Here is a 24804-nt window from a genome sequence, read left to right as displayed (position 1 = left end):
ACGGATGAGAGGAGAATCACACAAATTTCATCCTAGTTTTGGTTTTCACACTTTTTTTTCCCCTTGCAAAAACCAGCCGTGGTCTGTGTAACCATATGCATTTGTACCTACTTTCTCATAACAATCTTAATGCATGAATATATCAAAACTATTATAAAACATATGGCTTTGGGTACACATATACATGCTTTTAGATTTATCTGCTAGAAAAAGACGGACTCCCATTGCTATACTATCATCTAAAGTATAAAAATAGAAGATTTTCATTAGTTTAATATCATTGTGCTGTATTTGGAGTTCTGACCCTCAAGGCACCCGGTATCTCTGTTCTTTCTCTGACTTTCGCTGACAAGCAAATTAACTCTGCATATCTAGAAAATAGTTTGTGTAATGCAATCCTGATGCTGGATTTTCTTTTCTTCAAAGTACCAGTTTTCTGGTTTAGCCCGCGCCTCATTCTGTGCTTCTAAAATGGCTTGGCTACTCTGCCAGCTCCATTCCAGGGTTTGCAGGATTTATATCGTTGGGTTTTTTTTCTGTAAATGGGTTATAGAGAGAACCTAAGGTAGAGAGAGCCTAAGTTTATACCAATAAAATAGCGTAAAGTAGTAAGCTTTCAGCTTTCCTAAATTTTTAACTTTGTAAGAATTGTATAGCCTTTCAGTGGTGTCTCAGAAGTATCAAAGACCTTCACGAAGTGTTAATAACTATCATATTGCTTTAGAGAAAAAACAAGTCTGTTTATAACACCTGGACCACATACCAAAAGAGACAAAGCGCAGTGAAAGATTTTCTGATACACAGGTCTGAAATTCTCATTTGTTGCATTCAGAGAGGGAATAATCAATCACATGCCACTGTATAATTATAGATCTCGTGGGTTCACGTCTGTGTCCTTTTCTTAAAGTGTCCTTCCAATTTTAGAAATCAGCAGAAAAACTGGTCCAGTTTGTTTTCTGGATCACCCCAGACTGTAGAGAAGAGCATCTGCATTCTCCTCTTTTCAAGCTTCTTGTGAAAACAAATTAGTTCTTGTGCTAATGAGTATGCAGATGTGTACCTTAAGAGGAGATGTCTAATATCTGATGAAAAAGTTCAAAAAGTTCAAAAGCAGGTCAAAAATAAGGGCCAGTAGTACCCTGTTAGGCTCTGGATGCAGCTCTTGGTGTTCTGACTCCTCAAATTCAGCACAAGTGGATGGACGCAGACCAGAAGCAGTATCAGTGAGGTTGGGCACTGCTTACTGCAGAAGCAGGTTGTGTTCTTCTTGGGATATCATCAAGACCTTGGATACGTGCTTTAAAATCTTCGGTCACATACTGGTTAATGGTGATTTTCTTTGTTCCACAACTGTGTTTCAAGTCTAACAGGAAAGCAATATCCCCAAATTTCATTTAAATGCCTTTTCCCACATATAATAGGGCTTGGGATTCAAAGGAATTCATTCAGCATGCTCTCCTATGCCATTTAGCTTCCCGTGAAAAAACAGTAACAGGAAGAGTTGTTTTAATTAGCACATGAGCTGTGCAGCAGCTAATATATTCCACCTCTTCATTGTTGTGAAAGGAGCAGATTTCATGGTAGCATGAAGCGGGCAGAGAAGAGGGATTGTGTTCTGCTCTCCATATGCGCACACAGCCCCATTCACGGGGAAGGTGTGAACGGGAGGTGATTTGTAGCCGCCTGCCATTTGTACAACACAAGCTTCTGTTGTTCTCCAGGCTGGAGAGAAACCCGGCTCCCCTCTTCAAACCTACGGCAGTGTGACAGGTAGGCAGCAGCCTTCGGAAAACCTGAGATTTTTGTTATTAATCTCAACAATAAGCTGGCAGAGAAAACTGGTTTTTTAATATACGTTTTTAAAAAGAAGAACTGGATGTCAGGCTGGAAAAAGAGAGCCGTGACTTCCCCGGATATTTCTTGATCAGAAGTCCCAAGGAAGCCACATTTTTAGAGAAAACTTGGAAAGTACGGCCCTTTTCCTCCATTGGGTCAACCTCAAACTGGCACCGGATCGAAGCTTCAACTCCCAGTGCCCCCCTGCTCCAAACTGGGTCCAGCACCACGTTCTGCCATGGAGACTGGAAGCACACATTCAGCCAGTGCTCCTTGAGATACGCTCCGGTCTGCATGGTTGAACGTGGAGGGTGAGGAGCTGCTGGCATGCCAGGGCTCTTGTCTTGGTTCGGGCGATGACTGTGAAGCGATGTGGCCTGTTAAACAGATGGTGAGAGTGGATGATTTCATGGCCTCCTCCAGCCCCCGAGCGCGTCAGCACAACCTGTGAAGCAAAGCCCGAGCTCCAGACAGCATTTCCCTGGCAATGAGGTTCGAGCGGTGCGTGATGGTACAGGGACTGCGCTTCACTGAGAAATTGCTCAAGAGAAAATTGACCCAGTAACAAAAAGCAAAGCGGGACGCACCAGGCCAGGCAAGTTGAGGAGCATCTCGGGGGCTTCCAGCCATGAAGCCAGACCGTGCCCACTGGAAACTGCTCTGCAGTTCCAGAAGGGGGAAGTGACAAGCTGGTTTGAAACTTCTTGGTCAGAAGGCTCTTGTTACAATAAAATGAGAGAGAAAGATAAGTGATGCCAACAGGAGAAGGAAACAAATATTTCTTTTTATGAGAAAAATAACTGTAGGGCCAAAATAAAGGGCTTTTAGATGGTTCGAGAAAATAAACAATTAAGAAAAAAAAGAAGAGTGTGCAAAGCATAGCAAACCTGATGTGATTTTTACCTTGCCTGAACTTGTTCAACGCGGGGGACTTGCGTTCGCTAGGGAAAGGAAACATTCCAGAGCTGGCTTGGCCAAAAGCAATGGCTTTTGCTGACAGAGATTAAAGAGAGGACAAAGAAAACATAACTACTTACACTAGCTAGGGGCTGCTTATCTCTAATGTGGCTAAAACAGAGAAAGCTTGTCTCTTGGAGAGAAGAAAAATCTAGTAATACAATAATGAGATATGGCTCTTCATTTTAATTTTCACTTCCAAAATGCTTTTTGAATGTTAACTGTTAAATACACACAGCCTCTGAGTTGGGAGCTAACAGGGACTGCCCCATTTTCTCATCCCCGTGTTTTCCCACGGGCAGGGTAAAAGCACACTGACAATACAAGATCTGCTCTGAATATTTCGCCTGTGCTCATGATAAATATAAACCAGGATTTGTCACCTCCAACTTTATTTATCGACCTCATGTGTCCAGGAGGTGTTCAGTTTCACTTTTTTCCACTGTTGGACACCACTCCCGTGCACGTAAACCAGCACAAGACCACTCGCAGGAGCCATCTCTCTGATTTGAAGAGCACCAGTGGAGCCGGGTAGTGAGCTGCAGAGTGGGGTTTGCGTTCAGGGCTTTCGCTGGCAACACACAGGCGCCTCGGCCGAACGAAAAACTGAGTTTTGGTCAGTCAGAGTATCAGAGCGCACAGATCTTGCACGTACATAACAACAAAAATATTTCTGTAAGTTATTTTGCGCTCGTTTAAAAAAAAGCAATTAATAATGTCAAGAGCCCTGTCCAAAAATATAAAAGTGTCTGCCTTAGAATTATAACACAGGAGTCACCGAGGTCTGGTTTGTGTTCTCTTCATTGCTTTATGGGGTATAATGGCATAAATCCTCAGTAGCGTGGTCCGATGTGGCCCTGCAGAAGTACAGTCGTTTTATCTGTTCTCCAGGGGGGGCTCTGACTTGGAGCCTTTCAGCAAATAATATCCAGACAAATGAAAGATCAGTGTCTAATCATCATCTTGTAGGAATAGTTTCAGACCTCTATAAGTGTGTGTATGTGTATATATATTATATATACATATTCTGCTGTACAGATGCAAAGATGTGGAAGTGATCCAGATTAGTTATCGGAAATTCCCTGTAAATTTTGAAAGTACCGCCTTTTTGTTATTTCTTCAGTGCACAAGGACTCCATCCTCTGTCAGCTGTAGAGGAAAGTTTGTTCAGAGTCCCCACCCACCCAAAAATCCAGGCTCCTTCAGTGTCTGGGGAGACACCATCCTCCCAGCAGGATTCTGCACAGACATAAAGGTTTGCCAGGGCAGGACCGCTTGCGGAACTGGGGGTGGACATGCGAACCACTACAGTAGCTTCCCCAGGAGAAGACACAGGAATAAACAGGAGTGAGTGTGTGTTCTTGCATGCCTGTAGCACAAAGGGTTATTTTGTGATGGATCTTCTGCCATGGGGATGAGGAGTCAAGCGAGAAGAGAGGCAGGCAGAGATGTCAAATTGTGTTGACAGGGCACTACAAACACCAGGCGACCCGGTTATCTCTCACTTGGATAATTCTCATCAGCAGGTCAGCTGAGAAAGCATTTTTTCAACTCTTCTGTGCAATGTAGGTCCTGTGGTGAGGGGGCTGGAGCCAAGGCTGAGAATTTCTCTTTGCCAAGGCACTGCCTGGCCACCTGGAGGGACCTCTGATGTGGTCCTCTAAATGGCATTTGGCCTCAGTGGAAGATATCCATTATATCTTGGCAGAATCGCAGAACTGCAGAATCACAGAACCACAGAATGGTCAGGGTTGGAAGGGATCTCTAGAGATATCCAGTCCAACCCCCCTGCCAGAGCAGGGTCACCTACAGCAGTTGCACAGGACAGCATCCAGGAGGGTTTTGAATGTCTCCAGAGTGGGAGACTCCACCACCTCTCTGGGCAGCCTGTGCCAGTGCTCCACTACCCTCACAGGAAAGAAGTTCCTCCTCATGTTAAGATGGAACTTCCTCTGTTCAAGTTTGAGCCCGTTACCTCTTGTACTAGGCAAGAAGAATTATTAAAGGAATAGAAGCACTTTGGAAAAATACATTAAAAGTAATAACTGCTGCTTTGAGGGATAAGGATTTTTTTATGATAATACAGCCCTTCCCAATGCGTAGCTATCATTTCTGCTGTATTTAGCACAGACTTTTCCCGTTTTTCTTGTCGCAAAGGCAGGAAACGCATTTGGGGTCAGCAGGCTGCCAGCCGGGGCCCGGGTAGGATGCCTGAGGAGCAATTCCCCTCTTCATGGCTGTTTCGCCCCGAGGAGACCAGCAAACCAGCCGACTCCTTTCCACGTGGGTCTCTTCTTCAGGGCCAGCAAGCGTGGGACCTTCTGTTTGCTGCGGAGACCAAAACATACCCTGAAACATCACCCATGAAACTGCTGTGTGATCTAGGTTACAGATGTGGTTAGGGAGGTGCTGCTGTTGGCTTTGCTCGCTGTCTAGGATTTACAGCTTCTTGCTTAGCTACAGAGACTCGTGCCATGCTGAGAACATGCTGTCTAACAATAATGTTCTGGAATATAACACGATGAAACTAATTGAAAATTTCCTCCCAGTTACCTTTTGCGACTGCTTATTATCAAAACACTTGAAAGTTTTTCACTCGCTCAGCTCCGTGTTTCTTTATTTCTTTAGGCTGTGACTCGTCGCCGAACCTGACGTCTGAGAAAGCCACAGATGCAGTGGATGATATCTTTCAGTCCCTCAGGGATATTGCAAGAGCTCGAATGCACATGAAACAGTTTAATTCCATACATAATGCAGGCAGCAACACCCACCAGGCAAGTCAATCTTTCTCTTCCCGATGTGTGTTATTTCTCCAGCGCGCTGTCAAACTTACAGCACTAATTTTGCTGATGTGCTAGTCTGATATGTGCTCTGCCCATGTGGAAGATATTTAAGGATGGATTTTATAATTGACCTAATCACCGAGAACTTCCTTCTTCATCCAAACTCAGGCAGATCCGTGTCAATGTCAACAAAGAATTGTCTGAGGAAGAAATTTGGGATTCACTCTGCAGCACTGCGATATGCCATGAATGCCTGTGAAAGGCAGGGCTAGGGCAAGATGGTTCTGGACTAATACCTCTCCTGACATAGCAAAGCGGGATGCCCCCGCATCCATACAGCAGCTGTATTCCTGTGTATTTTTTCTCCCATCCCTATAAGCGTGAGAGGCAGTCCCATTTGTAAATGGGTGAAAACTGCAGCTTTTGTTCCTAAAATATGCACGCACGAACGATGATATTACTATAGCTCATCAGGACTAATACACAGTGGTTTTCTCTCTCTCCATCTCCCCCGAAGTGTTTTAACTTTTTTCAGTTAAAAATAGAGTTTTACAATGGAAAGCACGTACAGTGATTTAGAGACAGGCCGTAAAACTTGATTCTGGCCTTGATCCAGAAAAAAAACAAATCCTTCCAAACTCATAAGCATGCTGTAGACCAGCAGAGGGGTGTAGTTCAAATTAAGCATTGCTTTGTAAGAACAGGAATTGGGAGTGTTGCAAAATGTCGCTGGAAAACTAAGGTGGAGAAAACCTGTTACTGAAGTCGCCTAGCGGTTAGGACCAGTCTGGTGTCTGAAATGGGGGAAAATTGTTAAATATTTAATACAGTTCAGTGGGGGGAGGGGGGGGGCGGTGGAGTCAGATGATAAGAAAATGCCCTCTAAAAGTTTCCTGGAAGTGTAATTAGCATCAGTGTGTTCTTTGGATGTAACCCAGGTTGTTTGCTTAGGGCGAAGTGCTGAAGCGCACCGAGGGATGTATTAACACCTTGCAGCCCCCTAATCTGGCTGTGCGACGGATTTAATTGCTTGAATAGGACCAACCCTCTGCTAAGGGCAGTTTCAGTGGGTTTAGAGTAGCATAAATAAGCAGGCAGTGTGTTTTTTTCCGTCATAAATACAGCTCTCTACAAATAGACCTATCTTTTGACTGGCACGGGTTAATACATGGCTTGCGTGCGGTCAGTTTAGCTCCTCTGAAGATGTTGTGCCCTTCCCATGGCCATACGCATTCCCGGCCCGGCTTAGTGCTATGGGAATGGGTTTAGCCTGAGGTGCTTTTCCGCTTTATCTATTAGGAGTTGGGAAGCCTCCGTTTCTTGTTAAGACTCAAAAAAAGGTTTCTATAGATAAGTAAGTGGGAATTGGATAGCCTCTTGAAAGGACTTTTTGTAGCATTGAAGTTTGTATGTCTTGCATGAAGAACGTTTTCATCAGGTTATTAAACCAGTTTGTGTAGCGACCATGCAAGAGGAGGGCATTTATTTTGCCTGATATTGTAACTACTGTTCTTTTCTTTTCATCTTGGTCAGAAGTATATTCCTCCATCCCTCTCTGCCCCCCTCCCTCCTTCCATCCCTTCCTCTCCTTTTCTCATTCTCTTTCTTTCTCTCTCTTTTTCTCTCTCCTTTTCTCCTTATAATCTTTTCTGAGGTACGTCCCGTAGCCATCGAGGTTTTTAACAACTGTTTTAAAAACAATTTGTGCCCGCCAAAATTTAAAGTTGATAAGAGTTTCATTATATGAGTTAGAAATCAATGCAGCTGTTTGGGCTTGTATAAAAGATAAAGTAAAAACTCCCTAAAAATGTAATAGGTGGATGTCAAGTCATAAAAGATTTTGAAAATATTTGAAACTAGCATAGCTAAAAAAAGGTAAGTGATCATAGTATCTGCCTTTAGTATCTCTGTAACCGAACTGAATCCTTTTGAAGGGCACTGAGTTTTGGTGCTAAAAATTCAGACATGCAAAATCATAGCACATTTTTAACATCTTTTGAGTACATAGTTTTGTCTGAAGTCAGATAATCATTTTCCTTTAATTTCATGCAGTAAGCCTCTCTGTTTAACTGTGACTTGATCTCTACTCCAAAAACATTTCATTCCTAATGTCTTTCTGTTCCTCATCTATGAAGATAATAAACAGACTTTTATACACAGGACTTCATGCCTGCATGTGTATTTTCAAACAGTTGTTTATTGCGTGACTAGATTTGACACAAATCTTGGCATGTTCTCCTAAAAGATCCTGCAGCTCATGTCTGCTGTAATTTGCTTTGTTGGCTCAATTAAAAATTATGCACGTGTTGTGAGAAGAACTAGATGAGTTGTATAAACCTTCGTTGACAGGATTGTATTCAAAAACTGAGAGTTTTGTTTCTCACTGTAAAGTCTTCGATTGAAAACATTTCTTTAATTACTCCAGAAAATTTTAGTTTCAAGCCAAGCGGCTTGCTTTTTATTTTCCATCCATTTTTATGTTTATCTTGCATGATGTCTCCTGTAGATATCATTACAAAATGAATGATGTTACGCTTGATTCCCTCAAGAAATCTAGGGGATGATGTATACCTGGGCTAGTCTCAAAGCAAAACACATGTGCTAATTTGAAAGCTTCTCATTTTCTAAGAGTGTTGAGCTTCCTGAAATGATTGTGGTTCCGTTGCAGTTTGGGCAAAGTTGAAACCAGCAAAGCAAAGCTCTATCTGTAAAGCAAGTGAAGTCAAATTTTCATTAAAGACTGTCTTTCCACAAGTCCTGAAAATTTTTATCTTGGAAACCTTTTCAGGATGGCAGAGTGGTTTAAACCTTGGTAAAGGAATGTGGAAATTTCTAGGCTTCTAGTTCATATTCAGCACAGGTTCGTAGACCCTCAAGAGGATTCAGGGTGGATCCTTTGGAAGCGGATCTTCCAGGATGCTGACCATTTGTACCCTTATGTGTTCTACTTTTCTTGGTCCCTAAATTCTCTGAAGCTCTGACGTGCATGATGTTGGTGGGGTGGTTTGGCCTGTTTTTCTAAGGTTTTCCACAGGTGGAAGTATTATGTAGAGTGCCCTGGCTGTAGAAGCAGAAGGACTAAGAGGGACTCCTTAGCTCTCCTCTCCCATGAGGGACAAACAGGCAGGTTGGCCTCTTCCCAGCCCTGCTGATGTCCAGGCTTCAGTGCTGATGTGACGCCTGTGGGAAGACAGCAGTGGTCAGTAAGCAACTCCTCCTAAGAAGCACTGCATAAGTGTTTGTAAAATCATTACAAAGGGAATAAGCTCTTCTGGGTGCATGATGGGCAACGGGGTGTCATCCCTAGTGCTGTCCCTTTCTGTCCGACCTCCAAAAAAGATTTCAGAGAAACTAGAAGCCCCCTTTCTTCCTTGCCTCCCTTTACTCACGTAATACACATGGGGCAGAGTAAATGTGTGGCCATCTTCCTGTCTGTCCAGTTTGGTGCTGTTCTGGTGCGCACCGTTTGCCGTCCAAGTCACAAAGACCACTGCTGCTTCTGTAATTTTTTAATTCTTTGAATGGTTTTCTTTCTAGGATAATTATTTTTGTTACCTGTAATGGAAATAAAATCTTTAGGCGCGCAGGTGCACCAAGTCTAAACAGCTTTACTCACAGTGCATTGTTCTTTCTGTGCAGGCTTCTTACAAACCACTGCTGAAACAGATAGTGGAAGAGATCTGTAATCCTGATCGACCTGATCCTGTTGATATTGAGCACATGTCATCAGGCCTCACCGATCTCCTTAAAACTGGATTCAGCATGTTCATGAAGGTAAACCAGGCCTCCCAAGCTCATCTCTATGATTTTCCTCAGGTCATAGCATCGTATGGCAGTAGCTGATTTTTTATATTTGGGTTGATATTGTTGAGCAGAACTTCAGGGGCGGTTAGGAGAGTTAAATCCTTGCAGGAGGGCATGCATTGCAGGTACAGTACAGCTGGGTAGCACCTGCTGTACAAAACAAGGAATGGAGCAGACTGGACACCTAGATAAGGATGGTATGTCTGGGAGGAGGCAATGTGGCTGTGGAAGTCCTACCTCACATCATAGCTTTTGGAGCTCATCAGAGACACCCACCAAGGAAACTGATAAGTGAGTGCCAGTTCATACAACCTACCTGGATTTCTAAAAGGCATTTTGCAAGGCACCTCATCAAAGGATTTTAAGGACACCGAGCAGCCTTGAGATAGGAGAGAAGTAAGTATGAACAGTCAGGTCTCACAGGGGAGGAAGATCACCAGACGAGCTCTATGTTCAGTGCCTTTTCTCTAACTTGATCAGATTCAACTTGCAGTGGGAAGGAAGGAAACCTGTTAGTCAGAAATTGCCTTGTGGACGCTCTTAGCATGCTTTAAGACAGTCTTTCTACAAGACCTTACTCTGCTTTACAAATCAGGCTATGCTAAGTGTTTGTTAAACGTCTACAGAGGTGAAGTGTGGAGTAGCTAGCATGCTCTACGTTCGGCTCTGTCTTACTCCATATCCTGAATTCTCCATTGAAGAGTATTATGTTACAGTATGAAGTGTATTTTGGCAATATGTACCTGTAAGCACCTGCATCTCTGCTAGTAAGAGAACCTTACGTAAGATGAATATTTCATAGGCATCATCACATACCTCGCAAATGTGTCTGTGCTTGCTCATTTAGTCTGAAGCCTGGCTTGTTGGCAAGTGCGCGATTATTGCATGAATGAGTTTCTGACCAGCCTGTATTTCTCACGCAGGAGGATCTTCTCCACTTACTGCACCATCAGCACTGTAATTATTTCATGAGCTTCCTTATATTTTTATTTCTTCCTCAATGCCTCAATATAAATGCCAACTTATATAAACGTGCTTTAGTAAGTGATGGACTCAGACATGTTCATCCAGGACAGACTTTTAAAGATACCTCTCATCCAGAAGTTGTTTCTCTGGTGGATGTGTTTGTTTTGAAGCTTAGGGAAGGTGAAGGGAAAAGGCCCCCCTGACAAGGATTCCTTTTTTGACTGCTGTTCTAGAACACACGTGGTTTATGATGATCTGAGCTTGGTATCATTGACACCAAGTGCCTTGCATGGCAGTCTAGTTTCTGGTGATCAATGTGTTTTCCTTTTTCCAGTTATTCAGCTAAATTAATTGGTTTCCGATTGGTCACAAATACCAGATGCATTGGTGCTGGTGTCCTGATTGGCAGAGATACCCTTCCTGGGGCAGTAGAAGTTGTTTCTGCTGACTTTCCTCAGAGGAAAAGTCTGTGTTTTGTGATCTGCCATGAGAACAAACCTGTCCTCCAATGTCTTCCTGCTTCAATTTCAGAGTTCTATTGACCTCTGTCACCCCACTTTCACATCTCCCCTGCTCCCTCTCCTCCACACAGACACATGCACCAGTAAAGAGCCCTCTAACCATCAGCATCCTGAGGAAATGCAGTAGTGGTGGGCTCAGAGCTGGAGAGAAGGCTGATGTCCTGCTGGGATGCTCTGCTAGTTCAGGGAACCATTCCTCCTTCTTCTTTCAGGCTCCTTTGCTCAATGTAATGGTTTTGCTTTTTTCTTGGTTAGTCTTTCTAATTGCCGGAGATAACCTTCCCAATTTATATAATGCATGACAATTTGAACTGAAATTGAATTTCAGTTGGGGATTTTTGCAAGATTCAGATTTCACAGTAAATGCCATTCAGAGGCCTCAGAAATGTCCCAAAACAACCGAACTTTAGAAGGATCCCAGAAGATACATGTTGCTTTTGTTGCAGTCCATTTCAGTTCTTCTTCTGCATCACAGAAATGAGCTGTGTTTAGCTACACGCAGCCATTTCTTTCAAAAGAGAGAGCCTTGGGTGGTTGTATTATCAAACAAAAAAAATCTTGGCAGAAACTTGCATTCTTAACACAGCCAAATATTTTGTACCCTAAGTATTGTCCTCCTTCAAAACACTTGTGCATAGCATAACAAAATTACAGATTCCAAGACCCTTTTCATTGCAATTTTAATTTAATTTAGAGTTTGCATGCCTAATAGTATTTTTAATATGCGTTTCTGGAATTCGTGGTTTGAACTTTAGTCTTCTGAAAAATAATAAGTTTTATATAGGCACCATGTGTTTGGATCTAGGTTTATTTTGACTGAAGGAAATGATTTGTCAAGACATTTTCTCTTTAGTATTGCCATGAAAGCTTGTGTTTTCCGATTAATGCTCTTATACTGGGTGTCCTTTCAGTGTGTCCAGTGTTACGCCTGCATGTTTACGATGACTTTGTTGTTGCTAGATATTAGGAAAGATACTAGAAAAGAGAGGCGTTATTCAATATCAAGCTCCTGAAGTTCAAGCTCTTTTCATATGTCTTGGGTCCTTCAGAAGCTTCATGAGAGGGAGTGGAGCTGTTTGCCCTGGCGACAAGATTAAGAAGAGCAAAGATCCACGAAAAGGAATAAAATGGTAGTTTCTGTATTACCTTCAAATGCCGTAGCAGACTGTTTTGTCAACTTTTATCTTTACCGTTTTTGCGCGTAGTTATTTCTTTAACCTGTGTCACTGCTTACAGCAATTAGGGCATGAAACATCCTAATATTTTAGCAAGTAGTAGCTCTATCTGACCTGTTCTGTAAGTAAATATTTAGGTCTTACTTAAACTCCTCACGATGTTTGTAATAGGAATGGACTTTTTTTCATTTGAGCTTGACACTCTGTTATATGCAGATAGTAAGAAGTGAGTAGTCTGATGTGGGAAAAGTGCATAAAGAAAGTCTTTGTCAGCTCTGGTGTATCCACTTAATTGATCTGTTGGTGTAAACGGAAAATTGCTCAATATCACACCGGAATTCCAGGACACCCTGCTGAATTGTAGTATAGATGCTATCCGTGCCATCAGTTCAATGACGGTGGCTGGCAAAGTGGAGGTGATTAAGAGAATAAATACCCAGTGCACACATACTCGGCACATTAATATACTGGTTTCAAACTCCCAGGGAGTTGAAGAGCTCCCTGCCTGGGGACCAGCATCGAACAGGGAGCCCTGTGTAACCACAGGCCGGCTAGCCCGGACAGAAGAGCACGCCATCCCCCGGCGCTTGCCTCAAAGGGAAGAGTCTCTTCTGAAGGTTGCCAGTCAGTCAGAAAGCCTGACGGAGCTGCAGGATGAAAAACTGCCCAAAGACTAAATATAGGGCAGGCACAACAAGGAAAAGAAGAAGTCTACCCTCAGGAACTAGAGTCACGGGGATCAAAGAGAGCTGCCGTGGTGGTGAAAGCACAGGAACTGCGCTCTGCCCAAACACGCGTTGACGACCGCTTTCATTCTGTCGAGTGAACGCTGTCGAAAACCTACGCTTGTGGAAGGAGAGGGGGCGGAGAGTCTAAAAAGGAGCAAATTAAGCTGTTCTCGCTGTCACGTTGCGGAGCCACACATTTGGAGTGTTTCTTATTCGAAGGTGGTGTGACAAGAGCAATTGCACCGGCTCCATTGACATCGTTCCCAAAGAGCGGAGCAAGGCATTGGCAGGGGCGTGTGTTTTGTCAAGAAAGAAAGAGTCTGCTAGGAAACGGCAAAGTAATCAAACTTCTAGAAATGGTTAAGAGGAAACTGGTGTAAAGCATCACCTTCATGTTTAAAATTAAAATGCGGTTTTTATAAAGTCTTAACTGGAGTGGAATGTTTGTGCCATTTTAGTGATAATTGGGGAAAAATGAAACAAGTGTTTTGTTTGAGCTAAAGTTTCTCTGTATTAGTTACAACCCAGCCATAGAAGTATTGAAAACTCTGAAGTGAAAGAAGCTAGAAACTGATTTTATACTATAACGAACCTGATTTATTTTCATTGGATAAATTGTAAAGGATTTTTTTGCTGGACTGCTGAAAACACATTACTTACGATTCTTTACATTGCTGACCTCAGGCGGGGATTCTAGCATGTTTAGGCTGGACTCCTTGCTTCTGCTGGGTAGTAATTTACCCCTCATCCTTTAAAGCCCCATGCATATGTGTATCCAAACTGTGCATCCACCCAAGTACTCTCCTCCCACTCTGGGAAAGGTAGGGAAGAAATGAAGAAGGAATGGAGGGAGAAGCCCTCAGACCTCATGAAACTCCACTAGGAGTTCCCTGGAAACAGTTCATTAGTTTTAACTGGGCGTCAACCCCATTGATTTCCCTCTCAGCTGCTACAGAAACCAGCATTCCATTAATATTTGTTTCTGGGCTTCCTCATTAGTTTTCCTCCAACAGCTCAGGGAGACGATGACTGTTAGACTATAGGTTTGGAGCTGGATTGGGCAACTACAAATAATGCTTTCCTGCATTTTACAGGTGAATCGCCCTCACCCTGGTGACAATCCTCTTCTGATCATCTTTATGGTTGGTGGAGTGACGGTCTCCGAGGTCAAAATGGTGAAGGATCTGGTAGGGACACGCAAACCTGGTACCCAGGTAAAAACGGCTCTAAATGTGCAGTTCCTAGCTGAACAAAGAGTAAGAAAATTCATCAGATAATGTTCCCTGTAGCACTGGTACCAAACCTACACGGAGCCGCAGTCACAGGGACAGGAATGGTGTTAGGATTTTGCTGTGAAACATCTGTAGGCAACAAGCGGTCAGGCATGAAGGGTCTATTTTTCACATGTTAGAGTCAGCAATAAAAGTTCAAACTCAGGTTGGAGAGTTGAGAACAGACTGGCATTATTCTGCATATGAAAATATTCATTTCTTGGTATTCTTTATAAACAGAAACATTTGCTGTCCAAAAGGCTACAGGCTCCCTGGCAGTACATCTGCAGGGATGCTCAGAAAGAGCCTGCCAAGGGTCTGGGTACCATCCAGTGACGCATCAGTGGTGATCCCGCAGACAAGTCAATTGGCATTGCTGAGGAGGAAGATAAATTAGCCTGGATACAGCTGTACTGGTTTCTGGTCCAGGCCAGGTATCTCTGATAAATATCTGACCGCTAAATGCCCTAAGTAGCCTGAGGCAGGTGATGTGGAGGAAGCCCCAAGTCTCTGTGGCCCTTGGATGTGCTGTCAGGCTTCTGGAAGGAGAATGGCTTCCACAGTGAAGCTTCAATAGCATCAGTGCGGCTGGTCTTTGTCTCTGCCACCCCCTGGCAGCAGAACATCTGTCATCTGAATGGAGTGGGGAGGGAGAGGAGGAGAGATGGGCTGTGCTGGCGTCCCGAGATTTTAAAAATCATTGATAACTGTGGAGGAGCAATCAGGTCTCTGCTGAGTAGTGCAGATACACCGGATGATCTAAAAACTGCAGAGAAGTGCTGTGTAACCAGCTGCATCGTAAACATAAGTCTAGTTTTTCCAGGGTGGCTTGTAAACATCTTGTTTTCAATTCCCATGGAATGCGGTTTTGATTGGTGAGAAATCGTTAGCAAAATGGAACCAACCAAAGGCTGAGCAGCCCCTGGGTTTGACATGTGTTTTCCACGTTTTAGTCGTCTTTACAAGGCAGTCTCAAGGACTATTTTGGAAGATGGAGTGCCATTTTTAGCAATGTTTTTTTGATCTGATAACACGTTTCTCCCCAATTAGCCTATTGCTAATCAATCTTCTCAAAACAGCGAATAAAATTCTTTCCCATCTTGAAGGGGGATTGAGTTGTGACACACTGATGGACGAGTTAATCCACACCCGAAATGTATTAATACACCCTGAAAGATGAGCACAGGGTTAACACGTGAGTTGGTTGAGAACTATGCAGGGAGACTTTTGACTGGCTTTCTAGAAGGACTTGAGGCTTGACAATGGTGACATGGGATCTGGTGTTGCTTTGCTGGGGCTTAACCCCGGCAGCAGGTCACCCTCTGAGGCAGATTCCTAAAGAATTTTAAGCTTTTACTGCATCTTGCCCTTTGTCCAAATGTGCTGTGTTAGAGGTGAAAGGACGTGGGGGGAGAGGCGGGAGGAGGAAGAGAAAGAAGAAAAGAAGCAGTTGTGTGAGTCTCTGATGTAAAAAAAAAAAAAAAAAGTTTACGCGTTTGTTGGATTTACCTGGATTTCTGCACTATAGCTGTGAATATGTGCCACCTGTTTGGGATTATTCTCCTTTCAAAAAGCCAGGCATTTGTCTAACTCGAGCCAGCGTCTAACAGAGCTTTTTTTGTGGTGTTCAGGCATCAGGGGAAAACTGGCCTCCCCAGTGCCTTCCAGTCAAACAAAGCACTGACATTTATACTAATTATTGGCTTTTGGAGAAATGGAGAGACGTGTGGGTGCAAAAATAAAGAACCGAGGAAAGTAACAGAAAAACTGACAGGACGCACTGATTACTTCAGCAGTTATTTGGAGTTGAGGCAAATGACATTTAAATGCGGAGTAGGAGACATGTTTCCCTCCACAGAACTGCTCTGCATCTGAATATGAATGACAAATGTATTTCTCATGGAGGAGCACAGAGGAATACAGCGTTTCCTACGCATCATTTGGTTTTGGATGGTGGTGAATAGCTCCCCTAACCTAGTGAAAAGTATCCTGTTTTCAGAGGAAGAAATCACCCTTTTTTCCCCACTTTACTCAGGAGAGTTAAAAAAAGGGGAAAGAGCATGAGTGGGTGTTTCACCCTCCCAACACCCACAGCCATCTGCACGGTTGTGGCTGAGGCATGCAGACAGATAAACCCCTCCAGATGCACCATCAGATGTTAGCTGCATCCTTCCCTGCCCTCTGCTGAGAGGGAACTGCCCCTTGCAGCACAGTGGTTGGGACCTCCTGGCTTGGGATGGGACACCCTGGCTCCTCCACCCTGGCTGCCATGAGGAGGGATAGCCCTTCGGGTGAAGCATCAAAGACAGGCGCCCTGTACTGAACAAGGAGAAGGTCACCAAAGGAGCTACGCTGTCCTGAAGAGACCTGCTTGGAGAAGGGATGTGCATTACTTATTTGGGCAATTCGCCCCTTCTCTGTAAAAATGAAGGAACAAATATTCACAGTTATCCCCCTCAGGGAGCCCTCAGAGATATTGGGGGGAAAGGAGGGAAGTCCCACTGTATTTCGCTGCGTCCTTTCTCAGACATTAAAGTTGCAGCTCTCCTTTTTCTCTCTGGGCTTGCGATTAGCTGCCCAAATTCCCTCAGGGTTCAGTGGTGGGACTCTGAGAAGAAATTGCTTTTATCTGGCAGTGGCTATTGTTGATGTTTGGCTTGTACACCCAAAAAACTTTGGTAACGTGTCCCCTCGTGTTTTTCAGAATTAAGCTGCGTGATAACAAGATGAGCACATACTGTGCTATAGTCGGATTCTCACGTAACATAAGTAACATAAGTGTCAGCCTTTGGCATCTGCAAATTACAGAGTTTTTCATCCATAGGAAGGAGAAGAGATAATCAGTGTCAGTTTGCCGCAGATTGTGTGGGAGGACAAGGGAAGGGAGAAGTGAGGGGGAGACTATCATCAGTACAGAAGGGATCTGTAGTAACTTAACTCCAGATTCCTTTCATTATTTGAAGTGAAAAGATGAAAGAAAGAACAACAAAAAAAGTTGAAATGCAGCACTACCGCACATTTAAGCCGGGCGATGAAAAGCACAAGCGGTTTGATAGCAACTGCAGGAAAGGGACACACAGACATACTCCCTTGTTGATGCTTGTGCTGCTTCTCCTCGGATGTGCACTGAAGAAGCAAATTCGTGTTCAAATGGGCTGGTAAGATAAATGTGTCCCCACATCCCTGCCTGCGGTCATGACACTACTGAGCGTGGGGCCTTGTAAGAGCAGCGTCATACAAATCTGACCCTGAGTTAGCTCCACGCAGCGAAAGCATAGGGGCTTGCTCCTTGCTGATAGCTTTGTCCTGTCCTTCACGCTGGGCACCCGTGCACTGGTTTTCACTTAATAAAAACAGATACCTGCCTCTAGCAGGGTGCGTATCATGGCTGTAGCGAGCGACAGTTTCATTCATCAGACCCATCTTGGGTTAAAAATTTGACCAAACGGAAGTGATAGCGTCCCGAGCCGATGGCTTGAGGTTGAGCCTTGGTCCTGGTGTGCAGAACAGCCTGAGCCTGGTCTGAAGAGACGTTTCTGATTGGGGACCGTAGCTCTCCACAGCTGGCCAGCGGCACTTCTGTGGTGCTCGCCTTGCCTCCAGCTGAGAGGAACCAGCCATCGCTCAAACCTGTGCTCCGGGAGAGGAAACCCCAGCTTCATCAGCTGCTGCCTCCCAGTAAACGCAATGGCAGTCACAACAAATCACCGGGTAAGATGTGGGTAGAAGTGAGTCAAAGCACGCATTCATTAAGAGTGCAATGCTACCAGTCATTATGCTCCTTAAAGTGATTTAACTACAGTTATTAGCGAGCAGACAGTTTCACTGGGCAAGTGGTATTGCCCTGTCAGTAAACACCAGAAACACACAGCCCGTCGAGCACTGGGTGAAGCAAACAGCTCATATCCGTGGCTCGTTAGCGTGATCGGTCTCGGTCGCCTTCATTTTGACTTGTTGTTTCTTTTCCCCCTTCTTTCAGGTCATCGTGCTCTCCTCTGCCCTCCTGACGCCACGTAGTGCTATTGAGCTGTTGTTTGCCACAGACCGTCTCCAGCCTGACGCCGATATCTAACGAGGGAGGATCTGCAGAGAAGATAAGCGCGTGCCTCGGCTGGAAACATCAAATCCCTGGTCCAACACCCTTCCCGATAGCCTTCCGACAAATGACAAGTCCCCTGCTGTAGTGATGGCTCCAGCTGAAACGGGGTGAGGCAGCTGGGTATCTGCCTGCAGGGGAACACGTGCAGCTTGGAGGCACCTCTTCAAAATGGCCCAGTTGTCCAGCAACAACTGCCCCCTCCTTAATGGTAACACCGCGCGGTGCTGAATCACCCCAGCCCCGCTCTGGGCGGCAGGGCTGATCACTTGTAATAATTCCCTAGAAAAGGAGCAGCTGAGGACCAGGTGATGCTGAATTTGCACTCCCTGAGCAGTATTTTTCTCTCTTGAGTGTTCCCAATGGTTTCTCTGGGGTTGCTTCTGGTGGGAAATGCTGCCGAGGGAGTGAAACACTAGCGAAATCCACCCTCTCTGCCATGCTGCCTTGCAACACCTGTGCCTTATACAGCATTAACCGCCTCTGCTCTTACTTCATCTCTGGATTTCACCACTAGAGGTGGAGGGCGATGGAGCACAGCCCTGATGTAGCCAACAGAGCAGCTCCCAGTCTGGTGATGCTCTCCCAGTGGGACTGGTAGGGGCAGAGAAGCAGAGAGCCAGACTCAGGGGTTGCGTTACGTACGTGGTTGCTTCTCTCTCAGCTTCCCCTTTCCTGCTCTAGTTTCTCCACCCACAGTCCCGGGAGAAAAGGCTGTTTCTGATGGCACACTTCTCTCTAGGTTTACGCAGGAGGACATATGGGCTGTGATGGTTTGATGATAACCCTGGAAGAATCCTCCCCTCACATGCATTTATAAAAGAAAAAGAGTTAAAAAAAAAAGCACGATCCCATTTTCAAGAGGCCGCAGCGACAGATTCTTTCTTGAGCTAGATTTCTGAACAGCATGATTAGAGAACAGCTTTTATTTTTAATTTATGATCATGAAAAAGCTGCTATCAAATTCAGTTATGTAATTTTTCCTTATAAAACTTTGATACGATCTGTGATAAAAAAGCAGCAGCCGGTAGAGATTGTGATTGCCTACAGCACCAAGGCTTCAGAATCGCAACATAAAATGGTGGAGCTCTAAAGCTGCATCCTCTTGCTTCATCCAAGTGATGCTCAGACTACTGCTTACACTGAGATGAGAATGTGAAATTATAAGTGACATTCACTCTATCATAGCATTCCTCATTATGCCAAAGGAATAGATGAAATGGGAAGTAGCTTTTTAACCTTTGTTCACTAGCTAGCATAAGTTCTCTTAAATGTTTATAATGGTCTTCAGAAAAGGGTGCATTTTGATTTAAATTCACTTTTGAGTGGCTGGAAGGAAACAATGGACTGATTATAAAGCATGGACAATGTTGCCTCTATGGAAGAGAGATTTATAAGAATGACTATAGAATGGAACTTTGTGCTATAAAAAATGTGAAATATTATGAGATTGCAATGTTAAAAGCTTGAGAAATAGTTTGAACAGAGCAACTGGAACGCAAATACCCAGTCTCTTGGTTTCTTTTCTGTCCTTCTGTGCTGTTTAATCTTAGAATATGGATGTTTTGTAAATTCTGTAATCAATAAAGCAATGCTCTTACAATGCCAAACCTCATCCTTCTTCTCCTTCTCTCCTAGTACACAGCACTACGCACGGCAGGGCTGAATATTCCTGAGACGCCCTTTTCTTTTGCACTATTTGTTGCCCCTAAGAACCTAGACCTTCTGTCCTGGGGGCTGTCCCAGGGGTTTCCACATGCTGCTGGTAGCAGAAAGGCTGTCCAGCATCCGGTGGCCATTGCTGGCCAGTGAGTTCAGGTACTCAGACCTCTGAGATGGTGCTCTTTCCTGGGATGATGGAGCCTGACAGCTGTGGTCTTCTCTCCCTCACTGTCTTTCATCAGATGCTCTCAGGTCCCTGACTTGGCCATCCGGGGACATACTATATAGGAGAACCGGAAGGGGGTGAGTTTAAGCAGACACTGCTGCTCTTGCACTTCCTACGGGTCAAGCATCTCCTCTTACTGAGACAGAAACTAGTTTCCCAAGTCATCATCCTCCCCCTGACACACACACACACGCTTTGGAGGAATCTAGGAATCTGTTCAGCCAGTGGGGCCACAGCTGTGGCAATGGGTGCTGCGACTCGGCCACTGTCTCATACTCAGGAGCTGAAGACCTGAAAGGAGACGGTCACAAGAGCCTGCTCCTCTTCTAGACCAAGACTGGAGCGGAGCCTTTTCACACAGAGCATGTGCTCAGGGAAAAGCCCAGGGCATGAGAGGTCTCCTGCCAGTCACACGTGAGCTGGAACAGCACAGAAAAGACTTTGCTTGGGCAGATGCAGGACCACATCTAAGCCCTCTGCGCGTGACACTAAGCAACACTCAAAAGGTACGAGGAGGAGAAAACACAAGGTCACCCTTGGCAAATGTGTTTACTACTGTATTAATAAGCTCAGATCGCATGGCCAAGCTCGATGTTGTTCCAAAGTCTCGTCCTAAGTCACTTAGCTAGTAGCTCATGGTCAAAAAGATTATCATCAGCAGGACCTTGTCAGGGTTTCCCTGCAGCGGGTGTTACTGCTTCATGCTGCCCCGGTGAGCCTGTGTGGCAGTCACCCTGGGCCCAGCACAAGCCTCCTCCTCGGGTAGGGTCTCCCTAAGGCTACTTTAAGCACGAATAAAATGATTGGAGACTTGTAGCAATTTGATTAAGTTCTTCATTGTCATATAACTCAATATATAAAGCTGCTCTTTTTTTTTTCTCTTAAAGAAGAAACCAGAAGTTACTTAAAAGACTCAGCATTCTTCCAGATTTTGACCTACCTTACATCCTTGTTTTCTTACTGGAGGGTTGGGTTTTTTTGACCAGGGAAGATAAAGAATCCCATTTTAATTTGAAAGGTCTCTGCCTTATTCAGTTCCTCTCCTAAGAATTTCTCAGAAGGAAGTTGTAAAGCAGTTGTGAGAGCTCCCCCGCTGTGGTTTATGCTAATAAAGCAATGGCAGAGGCAGGAAAGGCCTTCTGACTCTTTCTGCAGCGTATGTTAACTACCTTAAGAAAACTACTCGCCATTTCACTGGTTATCGCCCATTGTTTGCCCCCCACGAAGAACACACAGGAAAACATGCAATTCAAAAATTTAATGTTGAACCAGGCAGTAAGAATGAAAAGTCCACTCCCCACGAGGAGTTAACAGTACACAAAATAAATAAGTTACAGTTTAAACAAAAGCACAACTGGCTTTTTAAAGTGCATGTGTATAAGGCCTTTAGCCTGTGAACTCCATTGGCTCAATGTAAAAAAAAAAAAAAAAAAGTTATATATATATATAGGTCTGCCACACGTATTTAAGGATGAAGAGGGACTGGCTCAGCTCAGAACAAGCCACCAGCTTCATTGCCTGGAGCCAGCTGTGTTTCGCACCGAGCTGAATCACAGTCATATCCCTTCTGTGCCCATTGCACCGAGAGGAGTGTCTTACACTGGCAGTTATAATGGACTTCCACTCCCACTCCAAGCTCATGCCTCAAAAGCTCCATGTTGGATCATTTAGTCTGGACAATTTGGGGTTTTGGTTTTTGGTTTTGTTTTTTTTTTTTTTCCCCCCAGACAGTAAGAAAACCCACAAGTTATTTGTAGTCAGATACGTTTACACCCCATGGACAATAGTTTTGCATACAAAGGGTCTGGTCCAGCTGTCAGCAATAGCTAGTAAAAAAATAAAGGACCATTGTTTACAATCTTGATACCCAGTTGTGTCCACTTATCTTTACAGAATGATTTCATGTTTGCTTATTTGTTTGGAAATACATGGGAAACGACCATTATTACTGTGCAATAAAATTAAACAGATACATCATGCTGTCCTTCATCCAAGTGAAACAAAAAAAGACTCGAGTGGTTACTTCTGAACAGTGAAGGGCAGTTCAGGGCGTTTCCCTGCTCAAGTACAAGAAGTTGAGTTACAGCGAAAAGGTTGTTTCTGCACAAGCGTTAAGTCAAATCTGTCCCATTGGAGACAAGGCAAACTGAAGGCTTGTTTCAGTTACTGGAAAGTTCCTTTTCCAAATGAAAATACTCTTCTACAAGTCACATCCTAGAACCTTTTGTTGAGTTTGGGCTTTTTTTTTTGTTGTTTTTTTTCCTCCTTTTCCAATCTGCCACTGTTCCTGTTTGAAGCAACTGCTGCTTTCTACAGCCATGCAGAAAGCCACCTGAATCATCCTTCTTTCACAACGCCTTGGACTCTATAGACATGCCAGTGTTAAACACCCCAAGTTTCAATCTCAGGCTAAACATTGGGAAGACCAATAGCTCTGCCGTCAAACAGAAGTGACAGTCCTCACTTTGGCAGACAAAGCTTGCTTAAACCTCCTCTTGAGATCCTGCATGTTGGGCGATTTTGGCCGTGGGATAAGGGAGGTTCGCCTTCTCTCGGGGGTGCTGGTGGTTTGCTGTTTACTGACTTCTTTACAGAGGAGGTGGAAGGCATTGAAGACATCGTTATAGTTTTCACTGACAGACACTTCGTAGAAAGTACAGCCCAGCATGTTGGCCAGCTGAAGTCCATGCTGAGGCTCCACCTCTTTGACATGCAAGAGATCGGCTTTGTTGGCTATGATGACAACAGGGACCGCGTTTCCTGGGTGCAACTGTCGAACGTGATGGTAAAGGTGACTGAGTAGTTCATAGCTCTTATAGTCTGTGATGGAGAAGACAATCACCAGGGCGTCTGCCCAGCGAATGCATCTGTTCAGCTGCTCATTACAATCCAGACTGTGTTCGTGGATCTGAAAAATGAGTGGTCTCAAATTAGATAGCTGAAGTCATAAAAGATTAAAGGAACCTGTCTTTAAGAGTCCATAAAGCCAACTAGCATTTTACAGCTTCAGACATATATATTTGCATTTCACATTGTAAGTACAAACTTAATCTGAGCGCGGCGAATACATGCGTGTTGATTCAGCTGCAAAAAGCTGGAATTTAACACTGGAGTTTGCTATACTCAAATGGAAAATTGACCTGAGTAGTTTTGCATGCAGAGAAAGACTTTGTAGTTGCACAGAATGGGAAATTAACTGGCTAGACAGTAAGTCTGGGGAAGCAAAGATATGAGCTGGAAGCATTTAGACCTGGAGTGTTGCCCAGTTCAAAAAGGCAACAATCCAGCATTACTCAGGTCTATACATTCAAAACTAACTTGTGACACACTAATGAGCACAGCCACAGTAGGGCAGGCTTTGCTCTCTATCACACACATTTATAAAACTTGTTGGGCAGCGGTCATAACGTTTTCTTCCACATGTACCTTATTAGACACAAAACCAGAAACAATTCTGTGCAAATGTTCCCAATATACAGGAACAGGACACTTGAGTAATTCAGCCACGCAAAAGTAACGGGCCTCCAATGTACAAATGATTCATCAAAACAGCGAGTTGTTTTCTTTTACCAGCGTACTACAGGCACGCAACACGTCTGGCTTCACTGGTTCTGCGAGAAGTTACCCCCTCTCCCACACAGAACACCGGACTCTGAAACGGACCGTTAACGAGATGCTGCACGCGGGGGGACACACGCAGGCACAGATTTAGAGCCGCTTTGGCTGCGCCTCGCTCACCTGAACTCCTGGAGTATCTTGCACTTGAATAGCCAACATCTCTCCATCCACCTGGATGTGCCTGCTGTAGAGATTACCTGAGAGGAACACCAACAGGTTCACGAGTGCAGCCACCGCCACCCCACAGACAAACGATGCTTCTGCTGCCCGTTAGTTGTGCAAGAAAAGTTGTATCGCCATTTATGAGGGGAGGGACCACTGTTACAAGGGTTGTTTTTTTTTTGTGTGGAACAACACATAAATCGGTGACTTTACTAGAAGCCTGGGATTTAATCTTGCATTGACTTGTTTGGAGCTTGGTGTTTAATATTGTGCAACTTGGAACTTAATCACTTCTTAAAGACTGTCTTAACTTAGATGAAAAACATAAGTGTGCAAAATAACCAGCTATTACAGAAAGGCAATTTTCTTGTCATTCACAGTTTCTGCACTTAAACCATTTTTCTAAAGAGCTCTCTGCTGGCTGACCTATTTGTTGGGTTGTTTTGTTTTTCATTTGTTTGGCTTTTCCAAGCCGTTTCTTCAACAGAATGCTGTATATTTTACCTTCACTGTAGTTTAGACTTCTCACTGTACTACACTCAAGTACATCCCATCACCTCTTTGCTTTCCCCGTTAAGCTGGCACTGCCTGGATCACTCAGTTTGCTGAGTACAATGGAATATTAGGTTTACAGAACGCTTTCGTGTTTTAGCTAAAAGACTCCTTCAAGGAGGGGGGAACGTTCTCACCGCATAAAGCGAATTCTGGTGGAGAGCGGAGCCGCAGCGTAACCCGGACGGCGCGTTTCCCGGGACAGGGATGCGCCTTTCCCAGGGCTGCGCAGGGAACAAGCTTTAACCGCTTTGCCCCGGTAAAAAACACTCCTGGGAGACGACGACACCCCGATTTTAAGGGTTTTTTTTTTTTCCTCTTCTTTTACACTTGGGACCCAGCGCTGGGCGCCGCACGCCGCCGCCTTCCAGGGCTCGCACACACCCGCTCCCCAGCCGGGCACCCCTCGGGGGGAGAGCCGCTGGGGCCGGGGATGGGGGAGGATGG

The 24804-nt window shown here is 44.5% G+C and overlaps 2 protein-coding genes across 2 annotated transcripts in view; one reads left to right on the top strand and one right to left on the bottom strand.

Annotated features, from left to right (window-relative positions):
• SCFD2 (sec1 family domain containing 2) overlaps window positions 1-18113 on the top strand; it is a gene marked incomplete at its 5' end in the record, with an annotated part of 205566 nt that extends 187453 nt beyond the window's left edge. The window contains 4 exons of the mRNA XM_009885027.1: window positions 5422-5567; window positions 9216-9350; window positions 13865-13984; window positions 18021-18113. Coding sequence (XP_009883329.1) covers window positions 5422-5567; window positions 9216-9350; window positions 13865-13984; window positions 18021-18113 — 494 coding nt within the window. The remainder of the gene's footprint in view (window positions 1-5421; window positions 5568-9215; window positions 9351-13864; window positions 13985-18020) is intronic.
• Window positions 18114-22465: 4352 nt separating this feature from the next.
• The window catches only part of RASL11B (RAS-like, family 11, member B), a 4242-nt gene continuing 1903 nt past the window's right edge, over window positions 22466-24804 (bottom strand). The window contains exons 2-4 of the mRNA XM_009885025.1: window positions 24495-24581; window positions 23764-23840; window positions 22466-22933 (exon numbers count right to left, since the gene is read on the bottom strand). Of these exons, the coding sequence (XP_009883327.1) occupies window positions 22466-22933; window positions 23764-23840; window positions 24495-24581 (632 nt within the window). The remainder of the gene's footprint in view (window positions 22934-23763; window positions 23841-24494; window positions 24582-24804) is intronic.

Source organism: Charadrius vociferus, unplaced genomic scaffold (genome assembly GCF_000708025.1).
Source record: "Charadrius vociferus isolate BGI_N301 unplaced genomic scaffold, ASM70802v2 scaffold134, whole genome shotgun sequence".
NCBI classification, from domain to species: Eukaryota; Metazoa; Chordata; class Aves; order Charadriiformes; family Charadriidae; genus Charadrius; species Charadrius vociferus.
This window is presented reverse-complemented; position numbering and strand designations above follow the sequence as displayed.